This window comes from Gambusia affinis, linkage group LG07 (genome assembly GCF_019740435.1).
Source record: "Gambusia affinis linkage group LG07, SWU_Gaff_1.0, whole genome shotgun sequence".
NCBI classification, from domain to species: domain Eukaryota; kingdom Metazoa; phylum Chordata; class Actinopteri; order Cyprinodontiformes; family Poeciliidae; genus Gambusia; species Gambusia affinis.
Window position 1 is genome coordinate 26,105,034 of NC_057874.1, and position 18,915 is coordinate 26,123,948.

Here is an 18,915-nt window from a genome sequence, read left to right on the forward strand (position 1 = left end):
TGAGGGGATTGTTATCAGTGAACACAAGACATTTATGGCCCAGCAAGTACTCTCTGAATTTTTCAGTCATGGCCCATTTAAGGGCTAAAAATTCAAGTTTCATGGAGCTGTAGTTATCCATATTGCGTTCAGTTGGCCTTAATCCTCGGCTGGCGTAAGCAATAGGACGCACCACCCCGTCCTGTTGTTGGGAGAGGACAGCCCCCAGACCACCATGGCTCGCATCAACCTCTAGAATAAAAGGCAGAGAAAAGTCAGCGTAGGCTAGCACAGGTGAGGTAGTTAGCCTCCTTTTCAATTCATCAAAGCTCTGTTGGTGTTCTGCAGTCCAGCCCTCTGCGATGTCCTGTCTTAGCCGTTTTTTTGTTTTTGAACTGCTTAACTGTGCCACTAGTTGGTGAAGGGGCGCAGCCAGCTTGGCAAAGCCTGCAACAAACCGCCGATAGTAGCTGGCGAACCCAAGGAAGGACCTCAGCTCTGTGGATGTGCTGGGGCGCTGCCAGTTAGCCACTGCTTCAATTTTAGATGGATCAGTTGCAACACCTTTGCTAGAAATGACATGGCCTAGGTATTTAACTTCTGGCTGAAGAAAAGAGCATTTTGTCAACTTTGCTTTGAGACCCTCTTTCTTCAGGCGTCCAAGCACCATCCCCAGGCGCTCCAAATGCTGTTCCACAGTGGAAGAAAACACAACTATGTCATCAAGATACGGCAATAATGTCTGATTCTGTTTGTCAGAGAAAATGCGCTGCATAAGTCTCTGAAATGTACTGGGCGCATTACAAAGGCCAAATGGCATTCTATTCCACTCAAATAGACCAAATGGGGTGCAGAACGCCGTTTTATGACGATCTGCTTCTGCGACAGGTACCTGGTTGTAACCACTTGCCAAGTCCAGGGTAGAGAACCAGCAAGCACCTGTAAGTGCATCCAACGACTCCTCAATGCGTGGTAATGGGAAGGCATCTTTGCGGGTTTTGCTGTTAAGCTGCCGATAGTCCACACACATCCTCAGGCTCCCATCCTTCTTTTTGACTAGCACAATGGGAGATGCATAGGGGCTGCAGCTTTCTCTGATCACATTAGTACTAAGTAGCTGATTAATGTGATTCTTTACTGCTTCATAGTCTGACGGTGGTATACGCCGGTATCGCTGGTTTACAGGGGTCTCATCAATAAGGGGTATGTCATGACTAATTCTGTTCGTACACCCCAAATCACTGTCATTTTCTGCAAAAACTGACGAATAATCCCTAAGAAGGGTCCTCAGCTGCCCCTGGTGTGTGCTGGGCAATTGGGAGAGGTCAATGGCCTCAATTTGGTCCTGCACTGTTGGGGCTACAACCTGAGAGGACACCTTAGCTGTATATGAGGGCTCTTCTTTAACACCGGCAGGCAGACTGATAACATTAACATGATGCAGAGTACCTACAACAGTACGTGGGTAAAGCAAAATATCTGTAGAGCCTACATTAACAACTGGTATGTAGGCTGTGCCTCGCACCACACGGACCAGGGCAGGAGAAGCAAGCAAACCTCCAGGCAAACCTGCCTCAGGAGGCTCAAATAGTACAGCCTGTGACAGCTGATCAGAGCATGTAGCAGCCACAAGCTTCATAACCCCACCTGGGACCCTGCATGCTGCACGACCTCTGACCTTTACCTTTCCCACACAGTCTGATGGGCCCTGCAGGCTTGCCTGATGGCACTTTTGCAATGCGGGCCAGATTTCATGAGGGGCCTGGGGGACATTGTCCTGACTGAACAACCCTGCGCCATGCTGCACAAAGAGCTCATGATAGCATTTTTGGATTACATTCATGCCCAAAACACCTGGTGTGGGAGCCACTTTGCCAGGAGGATCTTTTACAATTAAAACCCCGCAGTTTGGGATGTCTTTGCCACAAAGTTTAACACTAAGCTCTATGTAGCCAAGGTAAGGGATATTTAACCCATTTGCTGCCTTAAGCTGCAACCAGTGACAAGGGCGTAAACCATCAGGGCCCCCAGACTCGAAATGATCCTTAAAGAAACTTTCTGTAAGGGTTGACACCATAGAACCAGTGTCAATTAGACAGGGCACCTGAACACCTCCCAAACACACATCTAAATGAGGACACGATGCAACAAGCTTTGGCGTATCCATACCATTATATGGTGCTGTAACTGAGCCAATAGTGGCCCCACCCGAACTGCGGCTCAACAATTCAGTGGGCACTAGTTTTCCGAGACCGCAGAGCTATGAGGCAGGGAATTTGAGGGCTGCTGAGGGCCTTGAGTGCGAAAATGGGAAGGGACACGTACACCATCACATTCCCTAGCATAATGGCCTGGCTGTTGGCACCGTCTGCAGACTATAGGGACATTACGAGGGGGACGACCCTGTTGGTGAGTTTGACTAAGAGAGGCAATGCTCTGAGTGAGTTGATTTAATTGCTCTTGTTGTTGCGCCAACATATCACGCAGAGACCTCAATTCTGACCCCTGATCCCTTGAACTAATCTGAGAAGTGCCATGGACAGCATACTGAAATCCAAGTGATGGAACTGAAAGACTGCGAGCCCTACTACCGCCTGATGAGCCCTCCCGTTCCCACCTAATAGCTTCAGCCCTGACGTCAAGTAAAGTAGCTGCAGGTTTCTCCCGTACAAACTGTTTTAATGCACGCCGCAGTGGACCATCTAAAACATGCTCCACAAACTGATCCCTCAACAATACAGCAGCATTAACCATGCTAGTGGGTGCAGAAACTTTAACCCTCTCTATTAATCCCATTAGTGCAAGGGAAAATTCTTGAAGGGTTTCACCCTCCTGCTGCTTTCTAGAAAAGAAAGCCTCTTGCAACGAGACATAGGAATCGGTACAACCATATACCTCTTTTAGCACTCTAATAATGCAAGCTGGATCAGTCCATTCAGCACTAGGACGGTATCTAAGTTCATCTCGTGCCTCACCCTCCAGATGATCATACAAATAAAAAGCCTGATCAACAGGTGATAAGTGGCGTGCCCTCATACAGGCCTCAGCCTCCTCCAACCACTCATTTAACCCTATTCCTGATCTTCCCCGGAACATCGGACATTTCCTGTCACGAGGCACAAACACCAACCTCTCTGACACAGGTGGACCCGGGGCAGGCAAAGCACTCTGAGATGTGCTGGGAGTAGAAGGAGCAGTAGAAGTACCTGGGGCAGAGCGTGACTGTTCCTGTCGTAATCGTTCGTTGTCTGCTTTCAATTGGGCAATCAAGTCCCGCATTTCTTGGATCTCCTCCTCCTCCATGACCTGGATCCTTTGTGATTAATGGGCTCGCTGCTGTTTTGCCTGTACACACAACACAATTCTCTTCCAAAGCAAACAAAATACAACACCACTACACAAACAGAAAAAACAAACAAAACAAAAACAACTACAGAATCAAGTCTCACTTTACACAGCAGAATCCTGCCGACAACGCCAATTTGTGGCAACCTGGGGGGTGGATGGATTTTCTTGTTTTTATGAAACCCAAATGTAAGATGTTAAAGTTAATATGCTGAGGAGCTGAGGAGCCATCTGAAGGTGGTAATTGATGACGACATTCCTGAAGACAGGAAAACAGACAAATTCTGGAAAGTGAGGCCTTTCATGAATCGCATACTCAAAGGCTGCCATGCTCAGGCCCGACCAGAATCCGTCTCACTAAGGAGCCAGAGAATACCTGCCAGCGGTGGTCCAAGAAGGACAAATGCTACTTAACCATCAGACGACCAAATATTGTACAGGAGTACAATGCAAAGATAGGTGGGGTACACTTATCAGACAGAATGATGAGCTACTACAGGATGAGTGTGCAAACAAAGAAGTGGACGATTCGCATGCTTATGCACTTCATGGATCTTGCTCTGGCCAACAGCTGGCTGCTGTATCGCAGAGATCATCAACACGGTACCCCAAGAAAGGCTATCATGACGTTCCTCGCGTTCCGCATGGACGTGGCTCAGGTGTTCCTCAACAAGTGTGATGTCACGCATGCAGAGGAAGAGAGTGCATGCTGTCCACAACCTGGCCAAAGATCCCTGGTCACTCCAATCCCCCACATCTCAGCGCGCACAGCTTCTTCTAAATTTCTTGAGGAGACAACTTGACGAATTACAAGAAACTCTACAGAATCCAGAGGCTTTGGCCTTAGCAATTATTACAAGGAATCGTGTGACCGATTTGCTAGAAATAGCAAATTTCACTCATACACTCTTTCCATGAGATAGTGGTTATTGTGACAGAATAGACCTACCTGAGTTAAGGAGTCAGACATATCAATTAAGCAGAGACCTTTACATAATTCAAGAGATGGAAAATGGTCTTCAGCATGAAGTCGAAACAACAGAGTTCGAAAGAACAGAGCAAAGAAATTGGACTATTTTTGGATTTTTCACCATAGGCCTCTTTTTATTGGACTATTTTTTGATTTTTCACCATAGGCCTCTTTTTATACATGTTAAGCCGACGTTGAGAAATCTTTAGGAGAACGGTGGAGGGCAAAAAGTGCAAACAGAGGAAGAGGAAGAGAGTGCATGCTGTCCACAACCTGGCCAAAGATCCCTGGTCACTCCAATCCCCCACATCTCAGCGCGCACAGCTTCTTCTAAATTTCTTGAGGAGACAACTTGACGAATTACAAGAAACTCTACAGAATCCAGAGGCTTTGGCCTTAGCAATTATTACAAGGAATCGTGTGACCGATTTACTAGAAATATCAAATTTCACTCATACACTCTTTCCACGAGATAGTGGTGATTGTGACAGAATAGACCTACCTGAGTTAAGGAGTCAGACATATCAATTAAGCAGAGACCTTTACAGAATTCAAGAGATGGAAAATGGTCTTCAGCATGAAGTCAAAACACCAGAGTTCGAAAGAACAGAGCAAAGAAATTGGACTATTTTTGGATTTTTCACCATAGGCCTCTTTTTATACATGTTAAGCCGACGTTGAGAAATCTTTAGAACGGTGGAGGGCAAAAAGTGCAAACAATTATAAAGATACCTTTAAAGCAGGATTTAAGCATCAAATCGAAAAAGAAAAAAAAACAGCAATTAGTATGTTATAAACTACCATGAAAGTAGAAGTGGAGGACATTACAATACTAAAGGTGACATCTTCCCAATATCCACTGGTTTTGACGCTTTTTGTCATATCACTGGAACTTGATGCAAATAAGATTTAGTTTGGTGTTAATTTAGCTTCATTTTAAAGCACGGTACATAAAAAAAATCCTGGACCAAAATAAGTCGCCCCAGGAGTCACACACCTGTGGGAAGTCTGTAAGCTGAGCGCTGCAGGAATCTATTTCTGCAGGCTTCTCAAGTATCCGAGTGTAGATGACCATGATGATGGAGAATTCTGCCGCAAACCCAAGCTGGACCTTCACACCGCAGTCAAAATTGAGGGAGTGACTCTCAGGCAGAACTGGTAAAACAAAAGCCTCCTTAAATTAGGTGCTCTAAAAGTATAATGAGTAACTTTAGTAGCATTTAATCAGATGAGTTTTTCAATTTTTTACCATGAGCGATGGCCCACTGCAGGTTCTGAGCCGAATCGGAGGCAGAACTGTCCAATGGCTGTATGTGGTCTGTGAGGGAACGCCGCTCAGACAGGTTGCTGCGCAGCTCCAGAGCCTGTCTTCCTCTTGTGATCGCACAGCGACCCATGTCTGGAAAGAATCAGCAACTTTGAATAAAATAAAAAAGTAGGTTGGAACAATAAAGAAAACCCAGAATTTTACAGTGAATTTTAAAACATCTGGCCTCACTTTTTTGTCGAACACGGTTAACTCTTGTTTAGTTCTGACCCATTATTCTGTCTGTCTGATTTCCGCCTCCTATGACTCAGCAATAACTAGCACACAGAAGTCCACCCATTGTGATAATGGTTAATAAATTACATTTTGAAAACTGTTTGATATTTATACTTACAAGACTTTGATATAAGGCAGCTATGGAAAGATAGTTTAAATCCAAAGGCCCCTTATCTTTGAGAAATGAAGAGTAAATTTTTCCAAAGCACAGTTAAACCCTTTCTTGTAAATTAATTTGTTCCCATATTGTTATAGAGGGGGAACGGATTATTTCAGGTGGGTAAAATGTATGGTTCCACCCCCATAACTTTGTCAAATTTAGAGCAAATGTTACCAAAATGTTACCAAACTTACATGATTTATTGTTGTTGATGAAAGGAATAAACACAGTTAAAGACTTGTTGGTAAGTCAATTTGTTCCCATTTTATGGAGGGGGAACAGATTATTTCAGGTGGCAAAAACAGCTAAAATATTTGGTTCCCCCCTCATAACTTTGTCAAATAAAGAGCAAATGTTTCCAAACTTGCAGTATTTCTTGTTGGTGATGAGAGGAATAAGCACAGTAAAAGATTTTCTGGTAAGTTAATTTGTTCCCATTTTATGGAGGGGGAACGGATTATTTTAGGTGGCTAAAATATTTGGTTCCCCCCTCATAACTTTGTCAAATAAAGAGAAAGTATTACCAAATTCATAGGATTTGTTTTTGATGATGAGAGAAATAAGCACAATAAAAGATTTTCTGGTAAGTTAATTTGTTCCCAATTTATGGAGGGGGGACTGATTATTTCAGGCAGCTGAAATATCCATTCTCTCCTCTCCTCCTCCCATAACTTTGGGGAATAAAGAGCAACTGTTTCCAAATTCTCAAAAATTGTTATGTGTGGTAGCATGTAGTATACGAGAAATTTCCTCAATCCAGTAATCTGTCATATTTTACATTAGAACAAGATTTACCAGAAAGTCTACACTCTCATATTTTCAGGAAGTCTTAATTTTTGTGCCTTGCTATCAGCCAGCTACCATCCTCTTATATCAGCAATGAAAAACTATAAATACACACTACGTGTTGAAAAATTGTGTTTGGTGACTGACTTTTATTTCTGTCAAGCTGAAGTGACAAAAGTTGAAGAAAGACCGATTCTCTTGGCGTTTAAAATAACACAAAACAGCGTAAAAAGACCTCGTTTATTTAATTACTTTACAATTTTGTAAACAACAGCTGCCGATTAAACTGAATGTTACAACCTTGACATGATTATATGAGTTGTTTTACCGAGAAATCGATCAGAAGCGCCGTGAAAATGTTCAGATCTGCCTTTCTGGCTGCAATGCGCGCTCCCGACACAGGGGGAACAGATTTTCACAGGGGAACAGAATTTCGCACAAGACCTGTGAGGCGCGCCTCCCCTAGGGGGCGCCAGAGCATTTTAGGAGAGGCGCGGTGCGAGGGAAAAAATAAACCGGAAAAGAAGCTATCTGCTTGCTGTCTTCATTCTTGTTACCTGGAAAGGTAACAATGTAAATGATTTTTCTAATATTTTGTGTTTCCTCATGTAATTGAGTATTTGTTGACGCTTTTATTTTGAAAGGGCTTGGAACGGTAAAGTGACTGACGCAAAACTGTAGAAGTAGCGCGGACGAGTCGGAATGAAAAAGAGATAGTTAAGGTGTAGTTCAAGGTGACAATCAAGTTAGTTGGCGCTTGGTTGATGAGGGAACAAGGTGAGTGTTTTGTCGTGTATAATGTTTATTTTTCCTGCGGAACGTGAAGTTCGCTATTGGGTGTGACGGTTGTGTTTTGCCACTAGATGGTGCTAATTTTCTATGGTCAACCGTCAACAGTTGAAATACGTTGTATTTTATTTTATGACAGGGATTTTGGAGTTTAATAAATACATCTATTGTAAAACATACTTTTAGCACATAAGGTAAAAGATTTATATGTTAAGGTCAGAACAACACTGTTTGAGTACTAATGTTATTTTATTTGTATATTTTGGGCAGCAGGCACTGTGCTCCTTGGAGGGGGATCACCATTTCATACTTTTAAAACCCCTGGACACATGTCACCTAAACACTAGATTATTCAGTTCCAGTTATGGTCTTGATCAGAGCACGTTGTACGTCTTCAAGGTGACGGCTTTATTGCGATCTAACAGATCAAGGAGAGCAGAGTCTCCCGCAGGGCAGTAAACTCTGTTGGAAGCGGTTGTCACTGCTTTCTCCCAGGAAGACATCAGGAAGGAATCAAAGTTATTCAACACACAGAAACATTCTTTATACTAAGATTAAATGAAGTAAAAGCATAAAAGGGCCCTTTTTCTTATTCTCCATAATTTCACATTCCAAACCAGTGTAACCGGATCCTTTCTGTGTTGTGCAGGTTTTCAGTAATCAGGCCGTGACAAGGTTTGTCTTTTGTCAGATGATTTATCAATTTATTCTGACGAGAATAACAAACAGAAAAACAACCGTGTTATTGGCTGCCCGTCACGCTGGGCGGGAAGGGTGGAGTCTGGCGCGGAATGTCCGGGTCCCTGAGAGGACAAAGGCAGGTCGGAGTCCTGGTCCTCGTTGAAGTCCATTTTACTGGAGATGTCGGCATGAGGAGAGGGAGCGGCGTGGACATCTGCTGGAGCAGCGCTCTGCCCAGGGCCGGGTGGCGGGGCGGCTTCAGACTCCTGCAGCAGATCAAGAAGAGTCAGTCAACCAAGTCCAAAGCGGTCCAATTCATAAACTCACAGAACCAGGAAGGTCTCGCACATTAAAGTCCCGTAACAGTTGTTACATTTTCAGCTGCTCTGAGTCAAACCATCCAAACTAACTGCAAAAGCTGTTCCCCTCTTTCATGTTGTTTCCTTCAGTGGTTCTGGGTGCAGCGCCCCCTCAGTTGAGGGGGGAACAGGTTGCCCAAAAAGTTTGTTTGGTTTAACTCCACAGCAGCTGAAAATGTAAGAAATGTTGACATTTTGCTCCCAAATCAAACAAAGTCCATTAGGTGTAAAAACTGTCCCGTTTTTGGATTCTTGGATTGTGGGAGAAAACTGGAAAACCCGGGGAGGAACGCAGGCCGGGGTTCAAACCCAGAACCTTCTTACTCCAAGGTGTCAGTGGTACCTTGTAATTTATTACATTACTGTGATTATTATTAGTTTAGTTATTGACTCTAGAGTCAGTATTACCATTTATTTTCCAACGGGAGACTTAATCCTTTGAACTTTGAGAAATAAACATACTTTATAGTACATTCTTTTTAATATGGTTTGTATCTTTGTAACAGATAGATTTACTCATAAGACCTAAATCATTACAGTGGAAACTTGTTAAATTAGCTGGAGCGGCTATTTAGGAAGTTTTAATTAAGAAAAAATAGCAAGGGATGAGAAGTAAGTAAGTTAGTTATGCTAGTTTGACTTTGACAACTTTAACTTATAGATGTGCTGCAGAATTCTGTGTTTCAGTTCAGTTAAAAAAATACAATAAAACAGAAAGGGAACCTAAACATCATAGTGGTGTTTAAATGAGCTAATCAGCCACCGCACTGTTAGCTTAGCTAATAGCAGCGGTAGCTAATCCTGCCTCTCTAGCACCACCTTCAGGCTGCGGAGCTTACTCAGGATCGGATCACAGATGTCCCGCCTAAGGCCCTTACCGTTGTCAAGGAACAGACGGAGTGTCTGGCGGAAGCCTTTGACCAATAGGTCGCGCCCATAGTACTTGTCCATGTACTGGTATCGTCCCGCGCTAAGCTGGTACACCTGCAGGGGGAGAGGCCGACGTTTAAATAATTCATCACCAAAATCACTTTGCAGAACATAATACTGGTTTTAAAGGTGAGCTATTACGCTTCCTTGAACGAGTTAGGATCGGTCTAAACAACACATGCTCATTACATTTTAGCACAAAATGATTCTTAGATAATGAGATTTTAATATGTTCAGTTCTGCCTATTGTGAGCTGTTTTAGGGCATCCTGTCATTAAATCCAAACAAGCTGCTACTGGCTACCTCAACGTTTATACTCGCATGTAATAATGGCTACAAACAGATGCACAATCATACAACCACACATCACATGATAAGCAGAAGTGAAGCCTCCTGCATAGTCAACAAAAATGCAGCAAGTGGTTTCTGGATGGTAAGTCAACAAAAAACACTTGTGTTTTCCAGCAACCATTGTACAGAAACTGCAGCTCTGAGGAGGAGCTGTACCTGGAAGGCCTAAGGCCCTTCCCGTTGTCAAGGAACAGATGGAGCATCTGGCGGAAGCCTTCGACCAACAGGCCGCGCCCATAGTACTTGTCCAGGTACTGGTATAGGCCAGCGCTAAGCTGGTACACCTGCAGAGGGAGAGGGTGACGTTTAAATAGTTCATCACCAAAATCACTCTACAGAACATAATACTGGTTTTAAAGGTCATTTGATTTCATTATACTTATGACAATATTTATGTTTTCTACACCAGGAGTTCCTAAATTGTTCAGCTTGCAACCATCCAAAAAATAGGACAATAACATTTCTTTTTTCAACAACAAAAAAAAACAAATAAATCGCCTTGCAAAAAAAAGAAAACAAGAGAAGGAAAATGCCACTTGGTGGCCACATGAACATTAGCACATGTAACAGGTAGCATCAATAAATCTCCGGAAGTCACTCAGTCAGGCCTCAACTATATATATAGGCTATATTTATTATTCTGGGAAAGAAGAGAAAACAAATCAACACCTCTTCAACTCCCTCTCTCTCTGCACTCCAGCCCTAAACGTAAAAATAAAAACAATGTTCAACTGGTTGTTAGCGCCAAAATAAAATATAGAAATTATAATAAAACTGTTGATAAAAATCCACAATGAAGGTCAAAACTGCAAAATAACACACTAACAAACAATAAACAATAACGTTTAAAATGGTTAATTGATTTCAAATTAAGGTTTAAAATGGTTCACCGAGTTCAAAATAACGTTTAAATTCTTAATCGAGTTCAAAATAACGTTTAAGTTGTTAATCAAGTTCAAAATAACGATTACAATAGTTCAGCAAGATCAAAATATCGTTTAAAATGGTTCACCAAGTTCAAAATAACGTTTAAAATGGTTCGAGTTCAGAATAAAGTTTGAAATGGTTAATCGCTTTCAAAATAAAGTTTCAAATGGTTCATCGAGTTCAAAATAACATTTAAAATGGTTCATCAAGTTCAAAATGTTTAAAATGTTCATGGTGTTCAAAATAACGTTTAAAATGGTTCTTCGAGTACAGAATAAGGTTTACAATACTTCATCGCTTTTAAAATAAGGTTTAAAATAATTTATTCAGGTCAAAATAAGGTTTAAAATGGTTAATCGAGTTCAAAATAAGGTTTAAAATGGTTAATTGATTTCAAAATAACGTTTAAAATGGTTCACCGAGTTCAAAATAACGTTTAAGTTGTTAATCGAGTTTAACAATTACAATAGTTCAGCAAGATCAAAATATCATTTAAAATGGTTCGAGTTCAGAATAAGGTTTGAAATGGTCCATCGCTTTCAAAATAACGTTTCAAATGGTTCATCGAGTTCAAAATGTTTAAAATGTTCATGGTGTTCAAAATAACATTTAAAATGGTTCATCAAGTTCAAAATGTTTAAAATGTTCATGGTGTTCAAAATAACGTTTAAAATGGTTCATCGAGTTCAAATAACTTTAAAAATGTTCATCAAGTTCAAAATAATGTTTAAGTTGTTAATCGAGTCCAAAATAACGATTACAATAGTTCAGCAAGATCAAAATATCGTTTAAAATGGTTCACCAAGTTCAAAATAACGTTTAAAATGGTTCGAGCTCAGAATAAGGTTTGAAATAGTTAATCGCTTTCAAAATATCGTTTCAAATGGTTAATCGAATTCAAAATGTTTAAAATGTTCATGGTGTTCAAAATAACGTTTAAAATGGTTCGAGTTCAAAATAACTTTAAATTGTTAATCGAGTTCAAAATAAGGTTTAAAACGTTCGAGTTCTAAATAACGTTTAAAATGGTTCTTCGAGTACAGAATAAGGTTTAAAATGGTTCATCACTTTTAAATAAGGTTTAAAATGGTTTATTGAGTTTTAAATAAGGTTTAAAATGGTTCATCGAGTTCAAAATAACATTTAAAATGTTCATCAAGTTCAAAATAACGTTTAAAATGGTTAATTGATTTCAAAATAAGGTTTAAAATGGTTCACCGAGTTCAAAATAGCAATTACAATAGTTCAGCAAGATCAAAATATCGTTTAAAATGATTTATCAAGTTCAAAATAACGTTTAAAATGGTTCATCGCTTTCAAAATAACGTTTCAAATGGTTAATCGAGTTTAAAATCACGTTTCAAATGTGTAGTATCGGGTGGCCATTTTGAAAAGACGCTTTCAAAACATTTTGAACAGGAGAAAAACCAAGGAAAACGTGTAGTCCTCGATTTGACTACTGGACTGCGGGGTCACAACATCACTTGTGACAATTGATATCAGCTCACCGCGGCTGTCTCCAAGCAACCTTGACAACAGCGTCAGTTCCTGGGCTTGGGCAGGCGGGGGTCCTGTTTAGGTCCCGCAACGACAGTTTAGCTGACCCTAATATTTCCCGTGTTTTCTTTTGGTCATTATTATTACACTTATTGTTGAGATGTGTGATAGGTGTGTCTATGAGACATTTATAGCAATACGGAATAAATCGCGTCCTGGAGACAACAACCACCTTTTATTTTAGGCTAGCTTAAGCTAACCTGAATATTAAAATTCTTTTGTTGATACACTGACATTGCTTACCTACAGTATTTCAACCACTTTGAAAAGCTTTTCTTTGTCTTTCCAACATCTTTATCCTTCCCCCTCTTCCGTTTTCTGTTTTGTGCCCCGGAGTTTTTTTTCTGCCGCCCCATCTTTAGCTCGCTGTTGTCGAGTGCATTCCTACAATTCAAATTTAAAAGAAAAAAAAAAAAAAAAAAACCGCGCCTCAGGGACGCGCCCAAGCTACCTGTATGGGAGGGGAGAGGCGCCTAATCATTGTTGTTCCTTTGTTATTGATCTTTTAATACACAAATAGGGGTTTAGGTCCTATGGTTTTTACCAGTGCAAGAGAAGTAAATAGGAGAACAAAGGAAAGTTTGAACATTGTAATTGTTTGCTGAAAAGGAAAATAAAAGCAACCAAGACAGTCAACAAGTTTGGACATAAACTTATTTCGCCTGCGTGAAGAAACTTGACCCCAGTGCCTCTTAGTGGCTGAAAGAACTTTTATTGGATGTTTGGTTTGGCAAACAATCGCCACTACAAATGCGTTTTGTTTTGTACAGATCTATCCTAGCCTGTTCAAGGAAGAATAACAGGCCAGCTTTAAAGAAAGTACCCCCCAAAATGCACTCCTTCTTTGAACAGACTGATTAATAAGACGCCTGCTCCATCAACCATGAAGTATATCTACTAACACAGGGAACAGGAACAACGCTGTTGGCGTTTGTTTGGGTCTGTTTCTATATCATCAGGCTGTCGTGCAGATCCAGCAGCAGCCGCTGATGGAGAGCAGAGCCGCTACGTCTCCTCTTCCACTAAACATCCGGATCTCCTTCCTCCTTTGCGTCATTCTACCACTCCAGCCGTTTAGCAAGGAGTTATTCTGAGCTGAGCGAATGTTACTGGACCACAGAGAGACTTACTAAATTAGTTGATGATTATTTTGATAATTGATTAATCAATTCAGCTCCAGTAATGTGTGCAGCAGGTTTAATAATGCTGCACTGAGATGAGGGTCTGGCGGCATGAAAGGCCCAGCGGTTCTGATCCGAAACATCAGAGAACGGCCACTGACCTTTATACTCAGGCGTGCAATCCTTCATCTCAGGAGGCAGAGACTCATAGAATATGGCATATATGGCATAAAAATCTAGGCAGCCTGTGATGCCAAAACAAGCTATGCGTGGAACCAACAGATTTACACAGGTAAATCTGCAAGCGGCATCCCTGAAAAAAAAACAAGGAAAACGTGTACAGTAGTCCTCGATTTGACTACTGGACTGCAGGGTCACAACATCACTTGTGACAATTTTTTTTACCAGCTATGACCTTGGACAAGAACTTCTCAGGAGGAAACTCGCCATGGTGGGCACAAATGTTGTTTCATACTGTCCAAAAAAAAACGACGGAATGTGATACTGATGTCCACTCTTCACAAAGATGCTGCTGTGTCATCAGGAAGTGACAAAAAGCCCATAATCATCCTGGACTACAACAAAAACAAAGGAGGAATGGACAATCTGGACAAACTGACTGCCACGTACACTTACCAGTGAATGACCAGGAGATGGCCAATGGTTGTGTTTTACAACATCCTCAATGTGTCTGCATTTGTGTTGTGGGCCCATATTCACCAAGGGTGGAATTCAACCCAAAACACCAAGCAGAGAATGTTTCTTGATGAGCTTGGGAATTCCCTTGTCAAGCCGCACATTGAGCAACGGGAACGGGTGCCCCGAGACCCAGCTGCTGCAGACTTGGTCAGACAGCTACAGTGGTCACCAAACACGCCATCCACAGCAACAAGAACAGCATCAGCATCACCTTCCCCCTCAGCAGCCAGCCCTGCCTCAAGCACTCCATCCACATCCACAATGCCAGTGAGACCACCTCGCTCAAAAAGAAAGAGGTGTCAGGTCTGCCCTAGCAATATGGACAGAAAAACCTACATCTGCAACAAATATATCTGCAAAGAACACACTAAAAGTGTCACTTTTTGCAACACATGCATCTAAACACACACACACACACAGGCATGTTCTTTGCACAGAGTATTTATAGAACAAGTACTTGATTTCTTTTGATGGGATTTTCTCGATTGTTATTGTTTATTTGACCTTGCAAATCTTTGTTTTATTGTAATTTTTTATTATTTATGACTGTTCTGTTTTTTATATTGTTAAATATTGTATTAAAGTTCTATTGTGTAGAAAAAAAAGACTTGTTTTTGCCCTTTTCTTGAAGTAAATATATACGGGTCCAAAATGACCCGAAACACCATAGATGTTACTATATTTGATAATATTAAAATTTAAATCTTTTTTTTTTTGTTGAACATTTAAGAAATGTGTTTTAATATCTCAGTTTCAGTTACACTCAGGTAACAGAACAACTGATTATTTTGTTGCCTTCTTCTCTTAAGGTTCATTTGACCACTTTTTAGACATTGAAAATGAGGAGTATGCTGTTAAAACAAAGGCCCAGGGGGCCAGAAAAAAATATTAAAACCAATCTTTTTATGGATAAGGGAACCCAACCAGCTAAACAAGAGTTAAGAAAAACATTGGATGATAAAAGATTGTTTTTAGGGTATTTTATGGCTGATTTAATACACGGGTCCAAAATGACCCGCTAACAGGCCGCTACAGATGGCAGCAGAAAGCTAACACCAGAGGAAGGCTATAGGGCTCCATACAATCTAACCGGAGAGGGTGCATAACGTCAGTGCGTGATGTTAGCCAGCACTGTTAACATGCGAGGCTACTTAATGGTAACTACACTTTGTGTAACGAGTGTTTTCCGGGAGTAACGCGTTGATGGGGAGCAGTGATGTCAGTAACGCGTTACTGACATCACTGCTCCCCATCAACGTGATCCAGAGAATCGGCCATTATCCGCTAGCAGAAGGACTTACTGTCACATTACACTTTGTAGAGAAGCGTTAACTGGCCATCTTCTTGACCTTAGCCTGATAACCAGCAAGATAAATAAGTCGATCACTTTCAGCATTTAAATAAGCTTTGATTCAAAATAAAACATCACCTCATTTTAAGATGATTCTCTTGAAGTAGAGCTATTGAAATTTTAAGCGATTTTAATTGAGCTAATATTTTTTTCCTCTTTATCGGATGACCCAGTCCTCTCACGTTATAACACACAATATTTAAATCACTCATAATATTTAGTTGTTTTAATCACGTCAACCTCGACCACTACTTTTTGGCTCTTCGCACTTAATTCTGGATGTTGCATCTTATCTGCTTCTGCCTCCTGTTGGTTACTCAGTGTGGGCACAAATATGTCAAGGAATAAGAACATAGTAACACAAAAGTAATTTGAACAAATTAAGCCCCAACAACTCCCATAAACCCGACTGGTAATATTAAGACCACATATAATCTGTGGTGGCCTCCTGACCAGCCCCCGATGTAACCAAGGCAGAGCGCCGTTGCTCTGGGGAAAAAGCACTAAGTGCTATCCAGATCACAAACCAAAGAAAAGCAATAATTCCCTGGTGAGATCTCCACCCAACTGGGAGAGAATAAACATCCATCCATTTTCTTACACCCTTCTTCCCTAATGGGGTCGGGAGGCGAGGTACACCCTGGACAGGTCGCCAGTCTGTCACAGGAAAATAAACATTTGAAATACAAATTCACTATATAACATAACATTTGCTACTTCGATAATATCTTATTCTCTCCCCTAATAATTTTTCTCAAAACATACCTTATAGTCCTCAACAGTATCTCTGTTTATGAACATTTTGTTCTCATCACAGTCTTAAATGTAAACTTTTAAATCTGCATCTGGTAGTCCCCCTTTTCCATGTCTCCTGTTGTTGACTCTCGGACTCCAGGCCTCTCTGGAGAGCTCTGCCTCCATCCTCTCTTTCTCACTCATCTGCACCGAGACATCCAACCTCTCCAAAGTCGGAACCGTGTCGAGAAGAGTCGGGAAGGTTTTAGTGTGCTTTCCAAGTCACTCCTGAGTTGCGCCAGGAAACGACATTTTTCCTGTATTCCTTTTTCTTTAAGTTGCTTGATTATGCTCCGGACTCTCACTCTCTTCTTTTGGACCTCTGGAGAGAAATCCTGGTCAAAGTATATTCTTTTCCCTTGAAGAACTATTTGTTTTTGTGACCATGCCCGTTGTAGCACCGCTTCTTTTATGTTGTAATCCATGAAGCGGACAATGATGGAGCGTGGCGGGTTCGTGTCAGCTGGCCTGTCCTAGCTCTCAGTGTGCTCTTTCAATGCGTAAATCCTCCTGCAGTAGAAGCGTGTTTCTGATTAGTTCCTATACGAAGCCGATCATGTCTTGTTTCTCACTTCCCTCTGGAACTTGGTAGATTCTGATATTGTTACGGCGCAGATGGTTCTGTAGGTCATCACATTGGTTAGTGAGTAAAGCCTCACGTCTCAGCAAGTGCCGAAGCACTCTCTCGTTTCTCTGGCTAACTTCTTCCGTCACGCCGGTCCTACGTTCTGCTTCTTTCATACATTGCTCTAGCATGTCCATGCTCTTTCAGGTCTCCTACTGATGTTTCCAGTCTTGTTAGAGTAGCTTTCGTCTCAGCAAACGAACTCTGATTTTCTTTCCTCAACTCCTTTAGCTCACGCAGGACTTAGGCTACCATTTCGTTAGCTTTGGACTCTTTTTGGTCAGTTTGTTGTTTACCAACGGTGTTTCTTGTAGGCATCATTTTCTTATTTGCGGTTTCTCTTAAGGGGGTATCCAAAAAATTATATAATTTGGCAACTAATCATTAATTTCATGGGAGCCTCCAAGGTGAGCAGATGGGCAGGTTTCTAATTAAGTCTTTATTATGTGATTATTTATAAGAGATCACTGTGGTGGATTAGCTACCGCTGCTATTAGCTATGCTAACAGTGCGGTGGTTGATTAGCCAGCACCGTTAGCACGCGACGCTACTTAACGGTTTTTCTTACTGTCCATGCTTTCAGACTCCAAACCAGTTCTAAAACAAAACCTTACTACCGAAGAGGGCTCCGTACAACATGTCTTTCACTCATCATCCGCCTTGTCTCAATTGTTTGCCTAATTCTGTTTAAAACGCCTTCCTTGTCAAAATTTGCTTCCCTCTGTCGACAAAATGATGCAACAGCCAGGCGGTCGCCATATGAAGGACATATCTGGCAAATTCTTCGTCCGTCATCACACAAATGACCCCTCTGTCAATCTGCAATTAGATATGAAAATGTACAGATTACAAGTAATTTTTATACTTAATACAGTAAAACTTTTAAGTAAATACTGTGCAATACTTTTATATCACATCATATACGATTATATAATGTTTTGCAACGTGCTGTATTGCAGGGGTGGGCAATCTTGATCCTCCAGGGCCGGTGTCCTGCAGCTCTTTGCCAACTTCCTGGTCCAAAACACCTAATTGAAATAGCTGAATCACCTCCCAAGTGCAGTCCGGTTCTCCAGAGTCACGCAAAATGAAGCAGTCACATGACCCATGCGAGGCCTCGTTTGTTGCCAGTCACGTGGTTTTCAACAAAACAGCACAAGCCTCGAAACGGGGCTTCATCGGACACGCCCCCTTATTACTCGGTACAAGCCTCGAAGCCTGGCTTCAGATAGCCCATCACTAGTAAAATCCAAACGCAGAATTGAAGTGGGATGGCTGCACTTTCAAAGCGGGGATTTTCACCAAGTTAGGTCTAAATGTGGAGGTGGAACCAGACATCTTGAAATGGAGAAAACCACCACTGTGTCAGAAGTCATGACCACTGCAAAAGAGTTGATTTTTCCTGGTGGATGATCATCAAAGGGATCCATTATGAACTCACTCTTAGCATGTGTGACTTTAAAAGACAAACTGTACCTCTAGACAGTACTCTTTCAGAACTATATGAGCAATTTAAACTGAAAATGGTACGGCTTTATCTGTGCAGCAAGAACTTGGAGCATTCCTCAGATTCATCCGAGGACCAAAATGATCTCTTTGAACAGGTAATATCTAAGCCAGGGGTCTCAAACCTCAGTCCTCGAGGGCCGCAGTCCTGCAGTTTTTAGATGTGCCACAGGTACAAAACACTGGAATGAAATGGCTTAATTACCTCCACCTTGTGTAGATCAGTTCTCCAGAGCCTTAATGACCTAATTATTCTATTCAGGTGTGGTGCAGCAGAGGTACGTCTAAAAGTTGCAGGACTGCAGCCCTCGAGGACTGGAGTTTGAGACCCCTGATCTAAGCAAAACTGTTAAAAGGTGTAGAGCAGGGGTCTCAAACTCCAGTCCTCAAGGGCCGCTGTCCTGCAACACTTAGACGTGCCTCTGCTGCACCACACCTGAA

General features: G+C 41.6%; 1 protein-coding gene across 1 annotated transcript; it reads right to left on the reverse strand.

The window, feature by feature from the left end:
- Positions 1 to 5,225: 5,225 nt before the first annotated feature.
- On the reverse strand, positions 5,226 to 5,691 carry LOC122833949 (mucosa-associated lymphoid tissue lymphoma translocation protein 1-like). The gene is made up of 2 exons (XM_044121943.1): positions 5,544 to 5,691; positions 5,226 to 5,449 (listed from the first exon to the last, which is right to left on the reverse strand). Exons 1-2 carry the CDS (start codon positions 5,689 to 5,691, stop codon positions 5,226 to 5,228), a joined length of 372 nt encoding a protein of 123 aa, XP_043977878.1.
- Between the last annotated feature and the right edge of the window lie 13,224 nt (positions 5,692 to 18,915).